This window comes from Ambystoma mexicanum, chromosome 6p (genome assembly GCF_040938575.1).
Source record: "Ambystoma mexicanum isolate Mex_15411 chromosome 6p, UKY_AmexF1_1, whole genome shotgun sequence".
NCBI classification, from domain to species: domain Eukaryota; kingdom Metazoa; phylum Chordata; class Amphibia; order Caudata; family Ambystomatidae; genus Ambystoma; species Ambystoma mexicanum.
The window spans coordinates 1,083,617,501-1,083,634,764 of record NC_090935.1 but is presented as its reverse complement, the minus strand read 5'-3'; the positions used below and the strand labels follow the sequence as shown (position 1 = coordinate 1,083,634,764).

General features: G+C 42.6%; 1 protein-coding gene across 1 annotated transcript; it reads left to right on the top strand.

The window, feature by feature from the left end:
* The first annotated feature begins 502 nt into the window (after window positions 1-502).
* LOC138511015 (teratocarcinoma-derived growth factor-like) lies at window positions 503-4,282 on the top strand. The gene is made up of 6 exons (XM_069626551.1): window positions 503-654; window positions 1,039-1,088; window positions 1,189-1,347; window positions 1,636-1,750; window positions 1,909-2,015; window positions 2,923-4,282. The coding sequence occupies exons 1-6, from the start codon at window positions 629-631 to the stop codon at window positions 3,045-3,047; spliced, it is 582 nt and encodes a 193-aa protein (XP_069482652.1). The 5' UTR covers window positions 503-628; the 3' UTR covers window positions 3,048-4,282.
* Window positions 4,283-17,264: the final 12,982 nt, after the last annotated feature.

Genomic DNA, 17,264 nt, shown 5'->3' with positions numbered 1-17,264 from the left:
ATCCCCCGCCGACGAAGGAAGTGGGTTGGGGTGATTTGCTAGAGTTTATTTTGTCAATTTTCAGCACTGCTATTAATTCTGAACATTCAAACGTCTTTCATAGATTAGATTTTTTTCACGCTTTCACAAAGATTCACCTTACTGCGAATACACAAACGGTGTGCCTTCGACGGGGCGTGCCTCTGTTCGGTGTAAAACGTGCGGTGATACAGTTACAGTTTACAAGCACCAGGCTGGGATAATTAAGAGAGCTAAAAGTGTTTGAGAGCGTGTCGAGGCGATAACCTTAAGGTAAATAAATGTGTGTATGCTCAACATAACGCACAGCTGAGCTTAAAGCGGTGCTAGGAACGGGTGCGGGGCTGCGCACATCCCGTCGCCCTGCCTGGACCCTGCTGCGTTGGGTCAGGGCCTCCCTTCCTGCTGGTAAACAGGTGATGATCGGCTTGTAATTGGCCCTTGAATGGCTGCTGTATAAAGTATGGCTGCCCCAGGTCTGCTTACTGCATTGCTCGGGCAGAGGTGATCGAGGCGAGGACTAGAAGCATATTGCTTCGGGCGCGATTCCTTTTGCACCACCTGCCGGGACTGTGCCCGCAGTTCCTTTTCCTTTAGACTGGTCTGGAGAATGGTGCACGGGGGGCGGACTACATGGTAAGAGGAACATACTCTTTAAAATATACTCCTGGAACATGCTGTGGGCAATTGGAAACTACATAACGTAACTATTTGCGGGTGTACCCAGAGAACTCAAATAGCCCGTGGGATGGTTGTGTATGTCTCGCTCGTCCGTTCCGTTTTTTTTCCCCTCTGCCTTCTGGTACTTGTAGTTTTGACATAGAATTGCAACCCATTTGAATTCACGGGAGACAAGGCAAGGAGGTAAGCAGCCGAGCCGGAGGCAGTGGTTTCTATAAGAAAACGCCAGTAGTAGAACATAAGGGTCGTTCACTCGTTAAGATTTACTTTACGTGTGTTGCCCTCCGGTGTTTCATCATTCTGTCGCCGGGTAATAATTATTTGTTTCACCTATTTTAGGCTTGTTTGCTTTGTGGTGCACTTGATGGCGACCTTTCATCTAGAAGCAGGTGAGTCTCTTTTACTCCTGCACGTTCCGGTATTTTGCTTAGCCCCTCGCTTATTTCACACGTTCAATACTCTTTTTCCTCCACCCACTCCGCTCGGCAGGTCTGGTTTCGGCTTCGCAGAACCCCTCCACCGGCGGCCACCCGAAGGAGCGAGAGCTCTCGGTGTCGCTGAAAAACGCCACAGGCATCGGCAGCCCCTCAGCGGACGGTAGAACGCGGGATTTCCCCGAGGTCGTGCCCTTCATTGGCCTCACGGAGAGTAAGTCTTGCCCTGCTCTGCTCCAGTAGAGGGCGCGCGCACCGTGCCGCCGCGCGGAAACCATAGATAACATCAACATTGGCCATGAAATAGTCTGCTTTTACTCTGAGCAAACCACCACCCCCTCTCCCTTAATAATATTGGATGTTGCAAGCTTATGCGTATGCTACTTCGCGTCAATCGAGATTTCATATGACAGACCCTAGATCCCTCCTTCCTCTCGGGCACTGGGGCCGTCCCCAGGAAGGCCCGGGTTTGTGCTAACCATTCACTGTTTGTTTCCCGCAGGCAGGACATTGGACAGGCGCTGCTGTAAGAACGGAGGCACCTGTTTCCTGGGTAGTTTCTGTGCCTGCCCCAAGTACTTCACTGGCAGATACTGCGAGTTTGATATTCGCACCAGGTACGCTTTTCCCGCATGTGATCAAATTCACCCGCACGAAGCTTTGGTGTACGTGGTGCTAAGCTTTTTATCTGTCTTTTTTTTTTTGTATTATTAAATGTGCATCGGTGTACACGCTGTTGATCACATAACTTAATGGCTGCACCAACCTCTTTCAGTGACTGTGGTCCAGTTCGCAACGGGAACTGGTTGGAGAGAGGCTGCTCCTTCTGCAGATGTGTCTACGGGGTCATGCACTGCTTCCTGAAGTTTCAAGACGGCTGCGGTAAGGGCTCCCTGTCAACCAACAGTGCTTGCCATTATTCTACACTTTTATGTGGTACAATAGAACCTGGGCATGTATTTCCGAATGTGGCTGCGTGTCCGGTTATATCCGGCCAAAAACAGTACTTTTCGTTTGAATTATGGGCCTTGTCGTTCCATATCACCTCAAGTTTGGTTGTCTGAGCACGCTCGCCAAGCCTATTGGTGGGGTTAAGTATTGACATATAATTCCGCCTTAGAAGTAATAATAACCGTTCACGACAAGTGTGCGAACCCAGGAAACCGGATATTGAACTGTGTAGGAACATAAAAACGCACAAACCGGCATACGCAAAGTCGGACTGGCAGGTACCGCAGTAGGCCAATGTCTGAACCCAAAATGCTCCTGTGGGGCCGTTTTTTCGGCCAAGTGGCCCACTTAATGTGCCAGTTTTATGCGTTACTTCACCATGCGACTAGTTGTTGGACCAGTGTTACTGAATACATATTTTTTAAAATGCACAATATGCATCACATTTTTCAACAAACTCCCACTTGGGTACTATTCTGTCACAAAAGGAATGAATTACCCTTTGCAACAGTGGGCCACTTTTTGTGCCACAATGGTATGCCTCAGTCCGAACCTGAGCATATGGAGTCTAAGAATGCAAGGGTGGGGGTTGGCTTGAGTTTAATATGTACCTGAGTAAAACCGATTTGTCGCCTACTGTCAGGTTCATGTGTGGGGGCAGTATTCAGGGGGATTTCAAAAGAAATGCTAATGGCCGTTTAGGTATGAAAGACGTGCTAAAGCTTCATCACCCGCTTCCTGGGGGCACTTCCTGCTCGCCCCTCACCTCTAAGCGCCGTTTTCACCTGATCCCAGCGGGTCGCAAACTCTTCTGAAGTCATGCGCTCTTGTCTTTCAGATCTCATCAAGTACGAAGAGGAGATACTCAGCCTGAACTCAAGGAGCACGGCGCGGGCAAGAGGATCGCCTCTACTGTCCCCTTTTCTACCCTATTGCTTTATGTGGATATTTGTTAAGCCCTAAATCACTGCATCACAGCCTTACCGAACCCGTATCACTGGTGTTCACAAAGCGGGAGGGTTCTTTCTGTGTGTTGCAATGTTTCAGAAACCCGAGAGGCGTACTCTGCGTTTCATCTGGTTCTCTTGAACCGCATTTCTTCCAGTGGAAGATAACCGGCCACTGTAAATATTTAGTACTATTTATTTGACACGCGTTCTGTTATGGCACGCTTTGCCTGCCTGCGTGCCACACTGCTACTTTTTCCGGATTCACTTGGGTTTCACTTCCAGTGGTGATGGAGCCATTTCTAGGCCTCCTTTTAACCAACGGTGTACATGTTTAATGCATTTATTTTGTGTGGTTGTGGTAAGATTTGTCACACCGGTCTGTTGTACAAGGGTTGGCCTACAACTGTAGAGTACGTTTAAAACGGCAAACTGGATGACTGGCTGTTGCTCTTGGAAAGTAAATATGTTATAAACGCAATTAACCGACCCAACTCGCAAACGAGGGGCGCGTTCCCTGTCGCGGAATGACCGCAGCTACGACTGCCCTGCGCTGAGAGGAGGGCGTCTGTATAATAACGTGCACCCAGACCACCCAGCAACGGTCTCTGCTGAGCCAGTTCAGTTGTGCTGTGTGAATTAAATTAGAGACGTACCAAAACGTGACGCGCCTTTTACATTTTTATAGGGTCAATGAGCAGCTATTAAGGTGCTATTCCCCCACATCTGCTTCTTGTTAGTGCATGGCTAGTGCTATATGCAGCGCTTTCAGGCGGCCTATGGTAACTTTGAGCCGGGTGATTGGAAGCAAATGCAGGAAGGTCCATTCTCAAGCAGGGTGTTTTTAGAGTTTAATTTTTTAGGAGAATGGGGGTCTGGTATATCTTCTAGAATCACGAGACGTCTTGCTGGCTTATCAGACAGGTGGTTTACCCCACAGCAACTCGCCCATTAGTAGTAACCTGTGGAGGGGGGGGGCATTGTAAATGTTCTTCCTGTTTTGATTAGTATGTATAAGGCATGGCGAAAAAGGTGCTTCTGTGAGCAATGCGATGTGTCTTTGGGTAGGGGCACATTCTAAGCCATCGGTCTCATGTTTATTCGATGTTGCTGAGCGTTGAAAATGTAAGTAGTATGCATTTAATGTAAGACCGATAACACTTTGCTTCGCCTTTTTAAAAAATGTGATTTTGCATTCTGGTGTCATGTTCTCAAATGGACATTAAAACGTTTTTTTTTTTATTTCAGACCACGCATGTCTATGATGTGTTTTTTATTTTTTGTGTGGGGCTGGGCTTTTATTCGTTAACCTGATTTGTTGGCTTTCCCTGTTTGTCCCCGTGATAGGCTGAAGAGGCCCTTAGAAACATGGCGAGTTAGTCTGGGACCCTTTGCATACTACCACTGTGACAGTATGGGCAAATCTCACAACTTTGTGAAGGGGGTCCAAACAACTTTTTTTAGACAGAAAAGTTGTAATTTCCAGGTGTTCCTGTGGATCTGATGTGCAGGCCAATTTAACTTGTGGGTATTGGATGCAAACTCTCACACCACCAACCCCGGTTTCCACCCCCCATACTGACTCTTAATTCTGGCAGGCTGTGTAAGTGAATACCACATCCTTGGAACCACAAGCCTGGGTTTAGGGTAGCGCTTCTTGATTCCAAAAAACTGCATTCAGAGTGGGGAGCGTTCTTTGAAATCTTCATATTGGCCCCCCATGTATTCTTGAGGCCACTAATGTGACAGCCAAACTAGAAGGAAGCCCATGGCTGGTAGGAATTGAAGGCATTTTGTATGCGGGTTGAGTCTGGGTGAATTGACATGGCCACCATTTTGGAAAATGGCATCAGGCAGGGTCCAGGGATGTGTTATAGTATCCTATACTATTAATTTACTGGACATAGCATAGCGGGAGTATAACTGAAAAGCACCGTCCAGGACATATGCTGTGCTGTACCCAGAGAAACGTACGTTGACTCCATTCATTGGGAGCAAATGCACGTTTATCCAAGCAAAGCTTGACTACAGGATGTGTGTGTGTGTGTGTGTGTGTGTGTATGTATATATGTGTGTATATATATATATATATATATATATATATATATATATACACACACACACGCTGGCTAGTAAAGTTGGTAACGACAGCCTACACGTGGTCCACTTATTCTCGAAGTGTTAACTGGAATGGATGCTTTGTGCACAAGGCCAATAAACCAAGGGGTGTGACTGGTGGAAGTCTGAAGGGCTTTGAGTACTGGTATGTTGATTATTCCATGCCGTCGTGTCCGGAAGCATTTACAAGTAGTAATTTGAGCATCTTAGCATGGAGGGACGTGCAGCCACGCACTCTGGAGGGAGAAGGGTACATTGTGGAGTAGGGCACCAGGCAAGAGAGCTAGCTCACCAGAGCCCACCTTGCAGTACAGCTAAACCACTATTGTGAAGCGGGGCTGATACACAACGTCTGCGGGTTCTAGTGCATGAGCTTAAAACAAAAACAAGTATTTGAAAAAGGTGGTAGGTCTGGCTTTTTTTAATACAGAAGTTAATGGATGCTTGACTGTGAGGATGGAGGGATGTTAGATATCATTAGATCTGCAAATGCGTGGATTTGTGGGGATGTGTGAAAAGACATAGGGCCTGAATCATCAAAGTGTTTTATAATGACGCAATCCCATAGGAAAACGTTCCATGAATCAGGCCCATAAGTGGGTGTGATTGTGTGGAAAGATGGTGATCTGTGATTGATTGAATGGGTGAAATTGTGTGCATGGATATTCATTGTTTTGAGTGTGATTTCAGAGAATGGGTGGGTGTGATTAAGTGGATGGAGTTATCGTGCAAATAGATGTATGTGTGGTTGATGGTGTCGCTTGGAGAAATTGTAAAGCCCATATTCACGATCCCTGTGCACTGTCCAGTAAATTATTTTTATTCTGCCTGTGCCCAAATAATGGCAGTGTTTGTCACTGCCCAGAACTAGCCCGGCTTATGCCTCCACTCCACCCGAACACAGTCTCCTGCACTTTTCGAAAATGTAACTTGATTCCATAAAAGAACTCCAAGTTGCTTTACAATTTTTTTGTTATGTATTGTGTACTTGGTTAATGCAGAAGGGGAAAAAGCCCTCCTGTCGCGCTTCTTAATAAAGGTAGAGGTTGACACAGGCGTGGAAGCTTCAAAACATTTTTTTAGGTTTTTAATTTTTTATCGTAGGTATAAATACATATGAGTCAAAAGACAGGTTAGTTGGAAATATGAAAATGAATCGCATAAGAAATGCCTTTTGTCAAAAAATAGAATCCAATCAGTGAAAAAAAGAAAAGGTTATATAGTGTCCTTAGTTACTATCACTAAGTCACAGTATTTGGATCGAAGTTTCAAAATAAAGCAGATTGGACACAGCTTGAAGTAAAAAATGAAATGCAGTTCCTCAACACGTGTTTCCCCACCGCAAGGTCGCGGTGGTTCTTCAGGAGGAATATGTGGTTGAATGGGGCAGACGTTGTAGGTTGGTGGATTCAATAATGTGAAAATTGTTGATTCAACTTGGTAAATGGAGCATATGTTGTTTTTTTTTTCAAGACGATCGCTGCTGTGTGACAAGGTCCTTCCCGTTCGATTGATGCAATCACACCCATCCTCTGAAATCACACTCGAACAAAGAATATCCATGCACACAATTTCACATTCAATCAATCACAGATCACCATCTTTCCACACAATATCACCCACTTATGGGCCTGATTCATGGAATGTTTTCCTATGGGATTGCGTCATTGTAAAACACTCTTTTCACACATCCCCACAAATCCACGCATTTTAGATCTAATGCCATCTAACACCCCTCCATGCTCTATTTACCAAGTGAATTAACAATTTTCACATTATTGAATCCACCAACCTACAACTTCTGCCACATTCAACCACAGATTTTTTTCACTGATCGGATTCTATTTTTTTGACAACAGACATTTCTTATGTGATAGTTTCCAACTAACCTGTCTTTTGACTCGTATGTATTTATACCTACGATAAGAAATTAAAAACCTAAAACATTTTTTGAAACACACACCTGTGTCAACCTCTACCTTTTTATTGAGAAGTGCGACAGGGGGGATTTTTCCCTTCAGTTTGTACAAGCCAGGTCACCCTCTGTGGCATCCCTCAGTTGCAGCATCTCTACCGCCACTATCACGTACTTTCAAAATGTTTTCCACTTGGACCGCCTACACTGTTTCTAAGGCTGATCCTTTTCTCTTCACTACATACTTGGTTAATGCAACCTTAGACACATTACAAGACAATTTACACAATGTGTGTTCAGCAACACAATAACATTTTTCAATACACTTTTTAATTGATAATTACATACATTTATAATACCCTAAAAATGAAAAATAAACAGACGGATTAAACTGATCTGTTTTTTGAAAATTCAAGCCATATGCGATACGCAGCAGAAGTAATAACTAAAGATTCACCTGAAAAAAATGTACTTCAAAATTGATTAGAAGAAACATATTGCATACTATACAAAATATTTCTGTAACCGATTATATAATTACGTATCATACAGTGACAATTTATAAGAATGTCGCATTGTTTCAATTTCCTGCATACAGAACCTGCATAATAGTTGTTCCAGCTTAATACCATGCCAGCTTCCCACAATTTCATAGGTAGGCAGTTGATTAATTCTCATTATGAAGTTTGTCAAACCCACATTATTACATTTTATTAAATAGTTAAACGGATGAGGAAAATAAAAACCCTGACATACATAATGGGAGTATTTATGTTTGCACGCAATCTACTCATTAAAAGTCTTCGACCTCAATAACCTACTTTTTTCTTTACAATTTTGACTGCAGACGTGATGATAGAACGTTCCTCAATCATAAAATCAACCCCTCACCCCATAAAAAAGCTAAAATTTCATTCTGTCATTCTTCAAAGGCTTTCATGATGGGTTTAATTTTTTGGGCTGTTAGTGTGAAGTAACTCAGGGAGGGTTCTTTTTTAACATCATACAACACCCTCAAATAGAAAAAACAAACCTAATTTGATCTCCCAGACAGTTTGTAGTGAAAACATTCCAATTTCACAATTAATTATCTCAATAGGAACACAATTTGGGGAGGCCCAAGACATACCTCCAGGCTTTGCCTTCCAAGCAATACATCCAGTCTGTTTAATGAGGCTCGTGTGCCATATAAAATACCTGGCACTATACAACTTCTATATACTTGTGGTAGTGCAGGGATTGAATACCCGCCTTTGCGGATAATAATAAAAGATTTAATGATTTTAATCATTTTTACCATCACATAAGCTTGCTAGCACCTTGTTCATTCTATCTATATATGTGGCAAACAGTGTTTTTTTTTTTTTGCTTGTGAGTTCTGCACCACGTTTTGGACAGTTACCTGTTGGGGCCCTCCAGACAACACTGGCTACATTGCATGCGGATGCCCCAACCCATTCCCCGGATTTCAGCCACTGCACACATGAGACAGTTACCTGGAAGTGGAGAAATGTCAAGGTGGTTCTAGAAGGACCTGATAGAGCTCATTGCAAGCATCTGGATGTGGAAAACAAAACTTCAAGGTCTTTGTGGGACCTTTAAATACTTTTAAAAGCCTGTAGAGCCACCATTTCTGAAATATTTGCACTGCAATGCACAAAACATCAGTGCTCATAGAAGGATTTGACAAAACTATTTTTAAGCATGTGGACACCACAAACAAAACAAACTCAATTTTGTCATATTATATTAGGTGGTCACTCTCCTCAGGGAGCCCCTCTCCCCAAAGCAAGGTGGCGCACACCCAAGGCGCTTATACTGGTTCAATGTTCGTAAGGCTTCCAACCTGTCTTGCACCACCCCAACCTGTCTTGCACCACCCCAACAAGTATTCTTTGTACCACCAATAGCTAGGAACCAGGCCAGTGTATACTAAGAATATATATTTATTTAAGGTTTGCTAAAGAAGACGAGCAACCAACCTCAACCACCTGTGGCACTACACCATATCGCAACTCCAAATTACTTTCCGTTATTAAAACAACATGGGTAGAATTTTGAAATCTGCAGTCACAACTTGCATCAGATTTAATAGCAAATTAAGCAATCGAAAATCTTCAGAATACAATGGGAAAATCGTTTTGGATTTATTTTGCGAAAGGCAACGTTTAAGAAAGAAACTCAATGGAACATCCCTTTTGACTTTATTTTTTAGAAAGGCAATGATTGAAGAAGGAACTCGAATGTAGAAATCTTTTTAGGCTTTTATTTGAAAGGCAAGGTTGGGAGAAGGAACTCGATGGGAACATCGTCTTTCAACACACATTTCAGAGGACATGCAGTGCTTTGGGATGCAAGGGAGTAAATGGGGAAATTTCATTTTGTAACACACCTACAAATGAGATGTTATAACATTATTGGTGATTTATAATGCTCTTAATACCCAGAAGTTTCAGCGCGGATCCGAGGATGAAACCTGTGTTTCTCTAGGTCGTGTTGCTTGCAAGGCCCCTGAGCTATCTTCCAGAGATAATTCTGGTTTGGGGATGTTGGGGAATAAATGGGGAAATTTTGTTTTACCCCCTCCCATGTCACTTGGAAGGTAGCATTTTAGGATTACTACTTTTGAGAGTCAGGACCCCCTCTTTCCAGACTGAAGTCGGGGGTTTCAGAAGAACAGTCACCATGTCTTTATTCTCTATGCCGGCTCTAACACACTGGGCATGAACTTTGATAGTTTTGCACAACACTCATCCCGAGAATTTCTATATGGAAATTCATTGATTTAACTTCAATTCAATGTGTTAAGGATCTACACAGCTCCCCCCTGCCCCCATCCCACAATTAAATGGAAAGGGTGAAGGCAGGCTGCTCCCAACACAATTCAATTTAAATGAAACAGGTGATTTTATATAGTGGAATTAATTTGAATTGGATTTAATAACATGTGCCACGGGTCTTCCCAGTACCACCCCCTTACCCACTATGCAAGATGGAGATTAAGGCGGGCAGATCCCCCCCCCCACCCCCAAACACTTGACGGCTTTGGAATATATCTACTTATATGGGAGGCTTGGCATCCAGGGGAACAGCAGGACTCCTCTGAGTACAGCACAGATCTGGTCAGGGGTAGTCCCTAGCACCCAGACGTCCTCTGGCTCCTCAAATGACAGGCCCAGCTATAGAGTGGGAAAGTCGATGGGAAACTCAAAAGTCCCAAGAGGTGAAAAGTCATAGAAAAATTAGCAAGTCAATCTCTCTCAGATGGAAAGTGAGCTCTTATAGGACTAGTGAGGTTTGGGTCTATTTAACCTAAAACATATGATCAAATTTATTTGGCCTATTTTTTGGTCTAAAATGTGGGTGGAGACCCCTGCAACCCCCTCTTCCCCCCACTTCCCCTCATCCTAATCTATACCCTTAACCAATATATATATTTAATTAAATTTGATGGATAAAAGGTCAAAAAAAGTGACCAATGTTTTTAGGTCCATTATGCTAATACCGGCTGGTGATACTCATACATTATCATAATCCCCACGGTAATGATTGGCTAGCACTCTCCTTCACCTCCCACCAAGAGGCCAATTGGCTGCTGATAGGACCGGAAATTGGGAGGTTATGGAAGCTGAGGGAGGAGGAAAAATAGATCATAAACAAATGACAGGTGGGTTTTACCTTTTTGGGCTCTTAAAATCTAACAACATGGCAGCTACTCTAATCTTTCAGATAACTACATGAATCTATATATTTTGGGATTCTACATGTTATGGTGAGTCGGAAAATATTAATTATATTTCGCCACGCCCTTCCTGGGTGTAGCTATTGTTTTTCACGCTTTGTGTCTGCTGTAATACATCTCTGACACTGCATACTTTCAACTTTAATTTCACCGTCTATCAATTTTTCTAGTTCCTCAGATGTATGATAATGCCAAAATCATAATTTTTATAGTAACTTAATTACATGCACCACACTTCATTTTTACGTGGCCCCGATGGGCTCTTTGTACTCTTTAATATGAATCCGGGCTGGGCTCGGGACGCACACTTTTCTATTTATTAGGGGGAAATGGAGTCCAATGTTAATCAATGGCACTGCATAATAGGTGCTCCTAGTTTCACTCTTATGGCCCCCACCATTCCCCCCCTTAAATTGTATTTATCTTTAAATATGTGACCAGGCCACATTCTCGCACCAATGTTTATTCTACCTTCTTCCTCCTTGGCTTCAAAGGTCTTTGCTCAATTTATAGGAGGCTTGAACGTAAGGGTAATTTCTGTTGGGCATGTTATCTGTAAATCCCATAATTTTCCTTCTTTGTATATCTTAGCATTTAAATTGAAAACTAGACCTTCTTCTCCTATGGGTCCTGAGCCGAAGGTCTTGAGGTTTTCAAAGGCACAGACCTTTCAGTTCAGTGGGGAAAACACCAGCTGCATGCACACATCAGAAAATACAGCTTTAAATCCACAAGATGTGCTTACATGTAACATTTTAGCATTATATCTGGGCATGGGGTTTAAAATACAATCTTTTCTACTATATCAGAACACAGGTTGATTCATTAATAATCTAATGCACACAAATAGGCCATAGTTAACAGGAAACCAACGTCGCTGCTACAAAAATGAAATGTGCCTTTCTCTTTACAAGCTGTCCTTTTATATGATGGAATTTGTCTCTTTATTCCTGATTAACGCAATCTGTTACTTGACTTTATTTCTTAACATCATTCCTCCAAATTATAGTCTTAATTGTTCTGATTCTTGATAGAATTATATCTTTACCATTCTCAGGGTTAAGACTAAACCATTCGGTCAAGAACCCTGCATCTCTAAATATATCCAGCAATTGATTGTTGAAATTCTCAATGTTTTTTTCTCATCCTGCATAGTCTTTTTTTGTATCCTGAAATCAACCAACCCAAGTATGCCATTTTCTGCAAATTGAATTGGGAGGTTGAGTATACAGGATAATAGTAGTTGCTTTTAAAGATGACTGAGACGTTCAGTGGGTGTGGTCATAGGGCAGCTTGAACGACGGACAGCTCTGCAATATGTAAATGTGGCTGCCATCTTCAAATTAATGTATAAAACGTTTGAGGCTCAAGTGTTCGATACCTTTTAACTTCAATACCTTTTTTAACTTTTCATCAACGCAATGTATGAAAGTGATTTAGCCATTTTAAAATGAGTACTTTTTAAAAAAATCTGAGGTTTGACGGTCCAGCCAAGAATTCAAAGTCCCCAAGACATTTTTCAGCAAGTAAAGGCATAGCCTTTAATACACTGGTTTCTAGATCTTACCAGCTTTTCTTAAGGATTGTGGGATACAGTTTATTTACCAACAGACGGGGGCTGCGGCTTGACATCTGCTCCGGTTCTCATTAAGCTACATTTGCAGTGGTCATGGTTGCATGACTTACAAGAAAGCTACAGAACTAAAGACGTTTGCATAACTGATTTTTTTATTTTGAAAATAAATTGGGGGTACAGATTGAGTGGACACAAATGGAACGCACTCTAGTGCACTATGTTAAAAACAAAGCCTTGATCAAAGACTGGTAAGCAAGTTCTACCCAGATCGGAAACTAGGTTTTAGCCAAAGAACATAGAACATGTATACCTCACTTTTTGCAGATACAAAAACGAATTGAGATATTTTCAGTAAAACATTTTTGAAAGCTCTCTTTGCTGTTCGGAATGTATCCGTTCAGTACCTTGGAAGTGCTGTGACCAAAGCTTGGATTTCAAAACTATAACACCTGCCTGTTTTGTAAGTTAAATGTCCTGGAAATACTTAAATACCTTTACTCGATAGTGAAAATGCGGTACAGCAATGTTACGACCCTGTTTTCTTCATAACACGTTGCTTTTGAACTGGGTACAGAGTTGTTCCCCAGCTTGGCAGTAGTGAGGTACTGGTTGTAAGTGGTTCAAGCCTTTGCTGCATTAGTTTTAGTTATTAAATATGATCTGGTTTGTATCAAACTTTACACATTCGAAAGGAACGAAAACATATAAGAACTCTGATCTCAAATATGCACATCATATGGAGAAAAAAAGCGAACATTTAACTTAAATGATGTCATATATTTCGCATAAGAATTAACTCTGTGAAGGCAAGCATCAGTAATATACATTTAAAAAGTGTATAATGTGCCATAGACCACGAGATTTGATTTTCCAACATTTTTATTGTCTACACATTTTCCTTGTCCATCATGATTTCCTTATGGACACATTTTATAAAAACAATCTCCTGAACGAGTATAAATACAGACACAAAGTAGACTTGTTTGATGGTTCGCTCCATCGTGAATTTATAGGAGCAAATGTTTTGCAAATTGGATGGGCTGTAGATCTTGTTTTTACTAAATTAGTCACATTTTTAAGTGGAAATTGACATTTCTGTGATATATTTTTATACAATGTAATTTTGTACTTTTTAATGTAAGATGTGGTTCTCTGTTAATATAATGTAAATTGTGGACGGCTAATAAAGGATTATAAAATTTGCTTCGCTAATGGTGGCCATTATCACTTGGGACTTACTTAGCCGGTGCCACTGGCTCTTATAAAATAGCAACTTCTTCAACTGAGCTTTCAGAGGGATCCACTCTCCTTGCTTGCAAAGCAGATTCAGCTCCACCAAATATGTAGCTGCACTAGAATGACAGAAATCGCTCTCGCTCTCTCTTGTTCTAGATCTAAAAAGATGTAAATACGCTCTGCAATAAGTGGCATGGAGCCCCAAACATTCACAGGTTGATAGAAAACACTTTTACAGAGAAAGTGCATGGGTATAATCAAGTTGGGCCAGACTGGCTAACTGGCCAAAGATTAACCTTCAACCGAAACTGCATTCACTCTAGGCTCAAATGCATTCAGAGAACCCTACGGGCAATAGGCATATTTGCCACAACTGCAGGCCTCATTCCTTTGAATGCAGCCATACCTAAACAAGGCGAATTTAACAGCACCTGGAATGGGCATCCAAACCTACACCATTCCTGCCCTGGCTGAAGCATAACCATATGACAATCAAACCCACTAGATTTTTACCTTCACTAATTACAAATGGCAAACTCTTCCAAATGGTACACACCAGTTGCCTATCTCAAAACTATCGGCTTCTTATGAACACCAACTCTACCATAATAAACCTACCTTGTTCCACCATAGCGAGAAATAATTCCAGACTCTGCAAGATTAACTAGACTCCATGAGCCTCAAACCAGAACATTACACAAACCTTGTCCCCCACCTCCCCACCTCTGCCAAAACTAACTCCAGTAATAATACATCCAAGACTAGCAATCACACTATCAAAAAATTATGCCAGAGCAAACCCACCACCACCCCACCCAGGAAGAAATACAGCTAGCATAAACCCTCCACTACCTCTCCTAGCAAAAACCACAACTCTAAACATTGAGGGTGCTCTAATCAATGCCAGATGGCCGGTGACACATGCTGTTGAGATAGCTGACCTGATCCTGGTTGAAGATTATGACTTCTTAGCAATTACAGAGTCATGGCTACACCCAGATGCGGGCCCGGCCCTCCTACTGGCAGTTCCTGACAATTATATCATTTTTAGAGCAGACAGGGTTGACACCAGAGGGGGAGGCTTAGCAGTCATTGCCAAGTCTAGCCTAGCAATGAGACTAGCCCCATCACCAGCTGTCAAATCCTGCAAATTACTCCCTCTTAAACTGCCTATCTCTGACTCCCGAACTCTTACAGTCCATCTTGTCTACAGACCTCCAGGTCCCATTGGCTCTTTCGAGGAGGACATAGCCATAACTCACCTGACAACACCAAAGCTTCCTTGCAAATATTATTGCTTGGGGATCTCAACCTTGGCTTCAACGATACCAGTGACCAACAAGCTTTAGCTATAGTCAACGTGCTTACTGAACTTGGCTTTATCCAAAGAGTGACCCAGCCCACCCATGACAAAGACGGAACCTTAGATTGGGTGGCAGACCTCAACTGCAATGCATCTATAACCTCTGTCACTCCTTGGCTATGGCCTGATCCCTTCCTTCTGTCCTCCACCCTTGCAGCTAATGCCCTTTCCACTAAGGTTAATGCTATAGCACCTCCTCTCCTTACTAGGAATAAAAGGAGCATTACTGTGGATAAGGTCCTACCACACGTACTCCCCACCCTCAGCTCGTTGCCAGCATCATCCGTCTCTGACACTTTAGTAGATGAGTATAATGCTACTTTGACCAAAGCCTTAGACATAATCGCCCCACTAAAGTTGCAGAAAAGCAAACCACAAGCTCACCTGAATGCTTGGTTTACTCCCCAACTCAAAACTCTGAGAGCTGAAAAGAGAAAACTTGAACTTGTCTGGAGACAACTACCGAGGAAAACAAACCCAAACTGACTAATATCTCTGCCCATATAAAAAAAGAAATTATACTTACCAAGCAGGATACGTATAACTGCAGGATTCACCAAGCCAGTTCAAATGCTATGGAACTCTTTGTGATCCTAAAGGAGAGGGAAGACCCCATACCACCAACAGACAACTGCTTGAAGGATAAACTCTGGTGTACCAACAACCTTACCACACATGCTAGCACATCTTTGCATTCTACCAAACCGTCTCATTGCTTCAGGTTCACACAAGTCTACTCTATCCTTGAAGTAGAAAACATGATCTTATCCCTGAAACCATCAAATTGTCAGGGAGACAGCTGCCCAGCCCAGATTATTAAAGCTGCCGCTTGAGACCTAGCACCTTTCATTTCAAAATTAATTGATGCCTCCTTTTCATCCGGCCTGGTCCCCAGTAACCTAAAGGAGTCCCGGGTCCTACCCCTCCTAACTCTCGACCCATCCATTCCCACCAACTATAGACTCATCACCACAGTACCATTCCTACTTAAGATCCTAGATAAAGTAGCATACCTTCAAATACAGAAGTAACTATAGAACCATCACCTCTTGGGAGTCTGTTGATCTGGATTCAGGCCTCAACATGGCACCAAAATTGCTCTGATCATTCTTAAAACCAAAATCAATTAACTTAATGACAAGGGGAAAATAGCTCTGCTTCTTCTCCTTGATCTTTCTGCTGCCTCCGATTTGGTGGACCATAAAGTGCTATGTAAACACCTCGACTCAGCAGCCCACTTCTCACAAGACGCAATAGCATGGATCCAATCCTTTCTGAACAACAGGACCATGAGCCTTTTCACCTTCAGGAGCTGCAGTTCTAATCACGATTATATGTGGTGTGCCGCAGGGTTCCTGTATCTAGCCAACAATGTACAATATATTTACAAAGCCATTGTTTGATAACCTGGACCATCTAGGTTTCACCTACACGAATTATGCAGATGACACCCAGATCCTCATACCACTCACTGGGGACTATGTAAAGGATACTGCCCGTGTAAATAAAATGTATATTATCATCCAGGCATGGATGGCTGCTCACGGGCTATGCCTGAATGACGATAAAACTGAGATTATCATACTTGGAACCATAGCTAACCTGAACAAGCTCAAACCTAATTATACCTCATTCAACATCGATAGTAAGCACATCAAAGTGGTTAAAGAGGTAGGTTTTTACCTAGACTCAACTCTCACAGCTGGCAAATGGGTCAATGCCATGGCCTCGGCCACAACATACATCTGCAAGTTTGATCAGAGCCTGCCAACCGTTTCTTTCTAGGGACAGCTGCACTAGCCTAGCTAGAGCCCTCATCCTCTCCAGGCTGGATTATTGCAATGCCTTATATCTGGGTGCGAGTAAGCACATTATTAATCAGATCCAAATCCTCCAAAATAACGCCTTTCGAGTGGCTCCGGGCATACTGAGAAGAGATATCTCAGAGCTGAGGAGTCAAAACAAATTGCTTTCCATTAATGACAAAATCTTGCTGAAAATTGTCTCATTAACCCATAAATGTCTCACCAATGCTGCCCAATCTACCTCTCTGAGAGAATCATCAGAAAAACCTCAGCACGCCCTACTAGAACAGCTTACTCCATTCTGCATGGTTGTTCCTGGATTTCAACTAAAAAAAGCCGGTGGGAGCAGCTTCCCTGTCATTGCCACACAGTATTGGAACTCCCTTCCACCACCATTGAGAGCTGACCAAACCTTCCTAAAATGTAGGCGCAAGACCCTTAACTGGCTCACTGCCAAGGATCATTGCCCCACCTAAGT

Coding starts and splice junctions, on each gene's coding strand:
- LOC138511015 (XM_069626551.1), top strand. CDS start 629: ATGGTGCACGGGGGGCGGACTACATG. Junction 1,089..1,188: donor GACCTTTCATCTAGAAGCAG/GTGAGTCTCTTT, acceptor TCCGCTCGGCAG/GTCTGGTTTCGGCTTCGCAG. Junction 2,016..2,922: donor GAAGTTTCAAGACGGCTGCG/GTAAGGGCTCCC, acceptor CTTGTCTTTCAG/ATCTCATCAAGTACGAAGAG.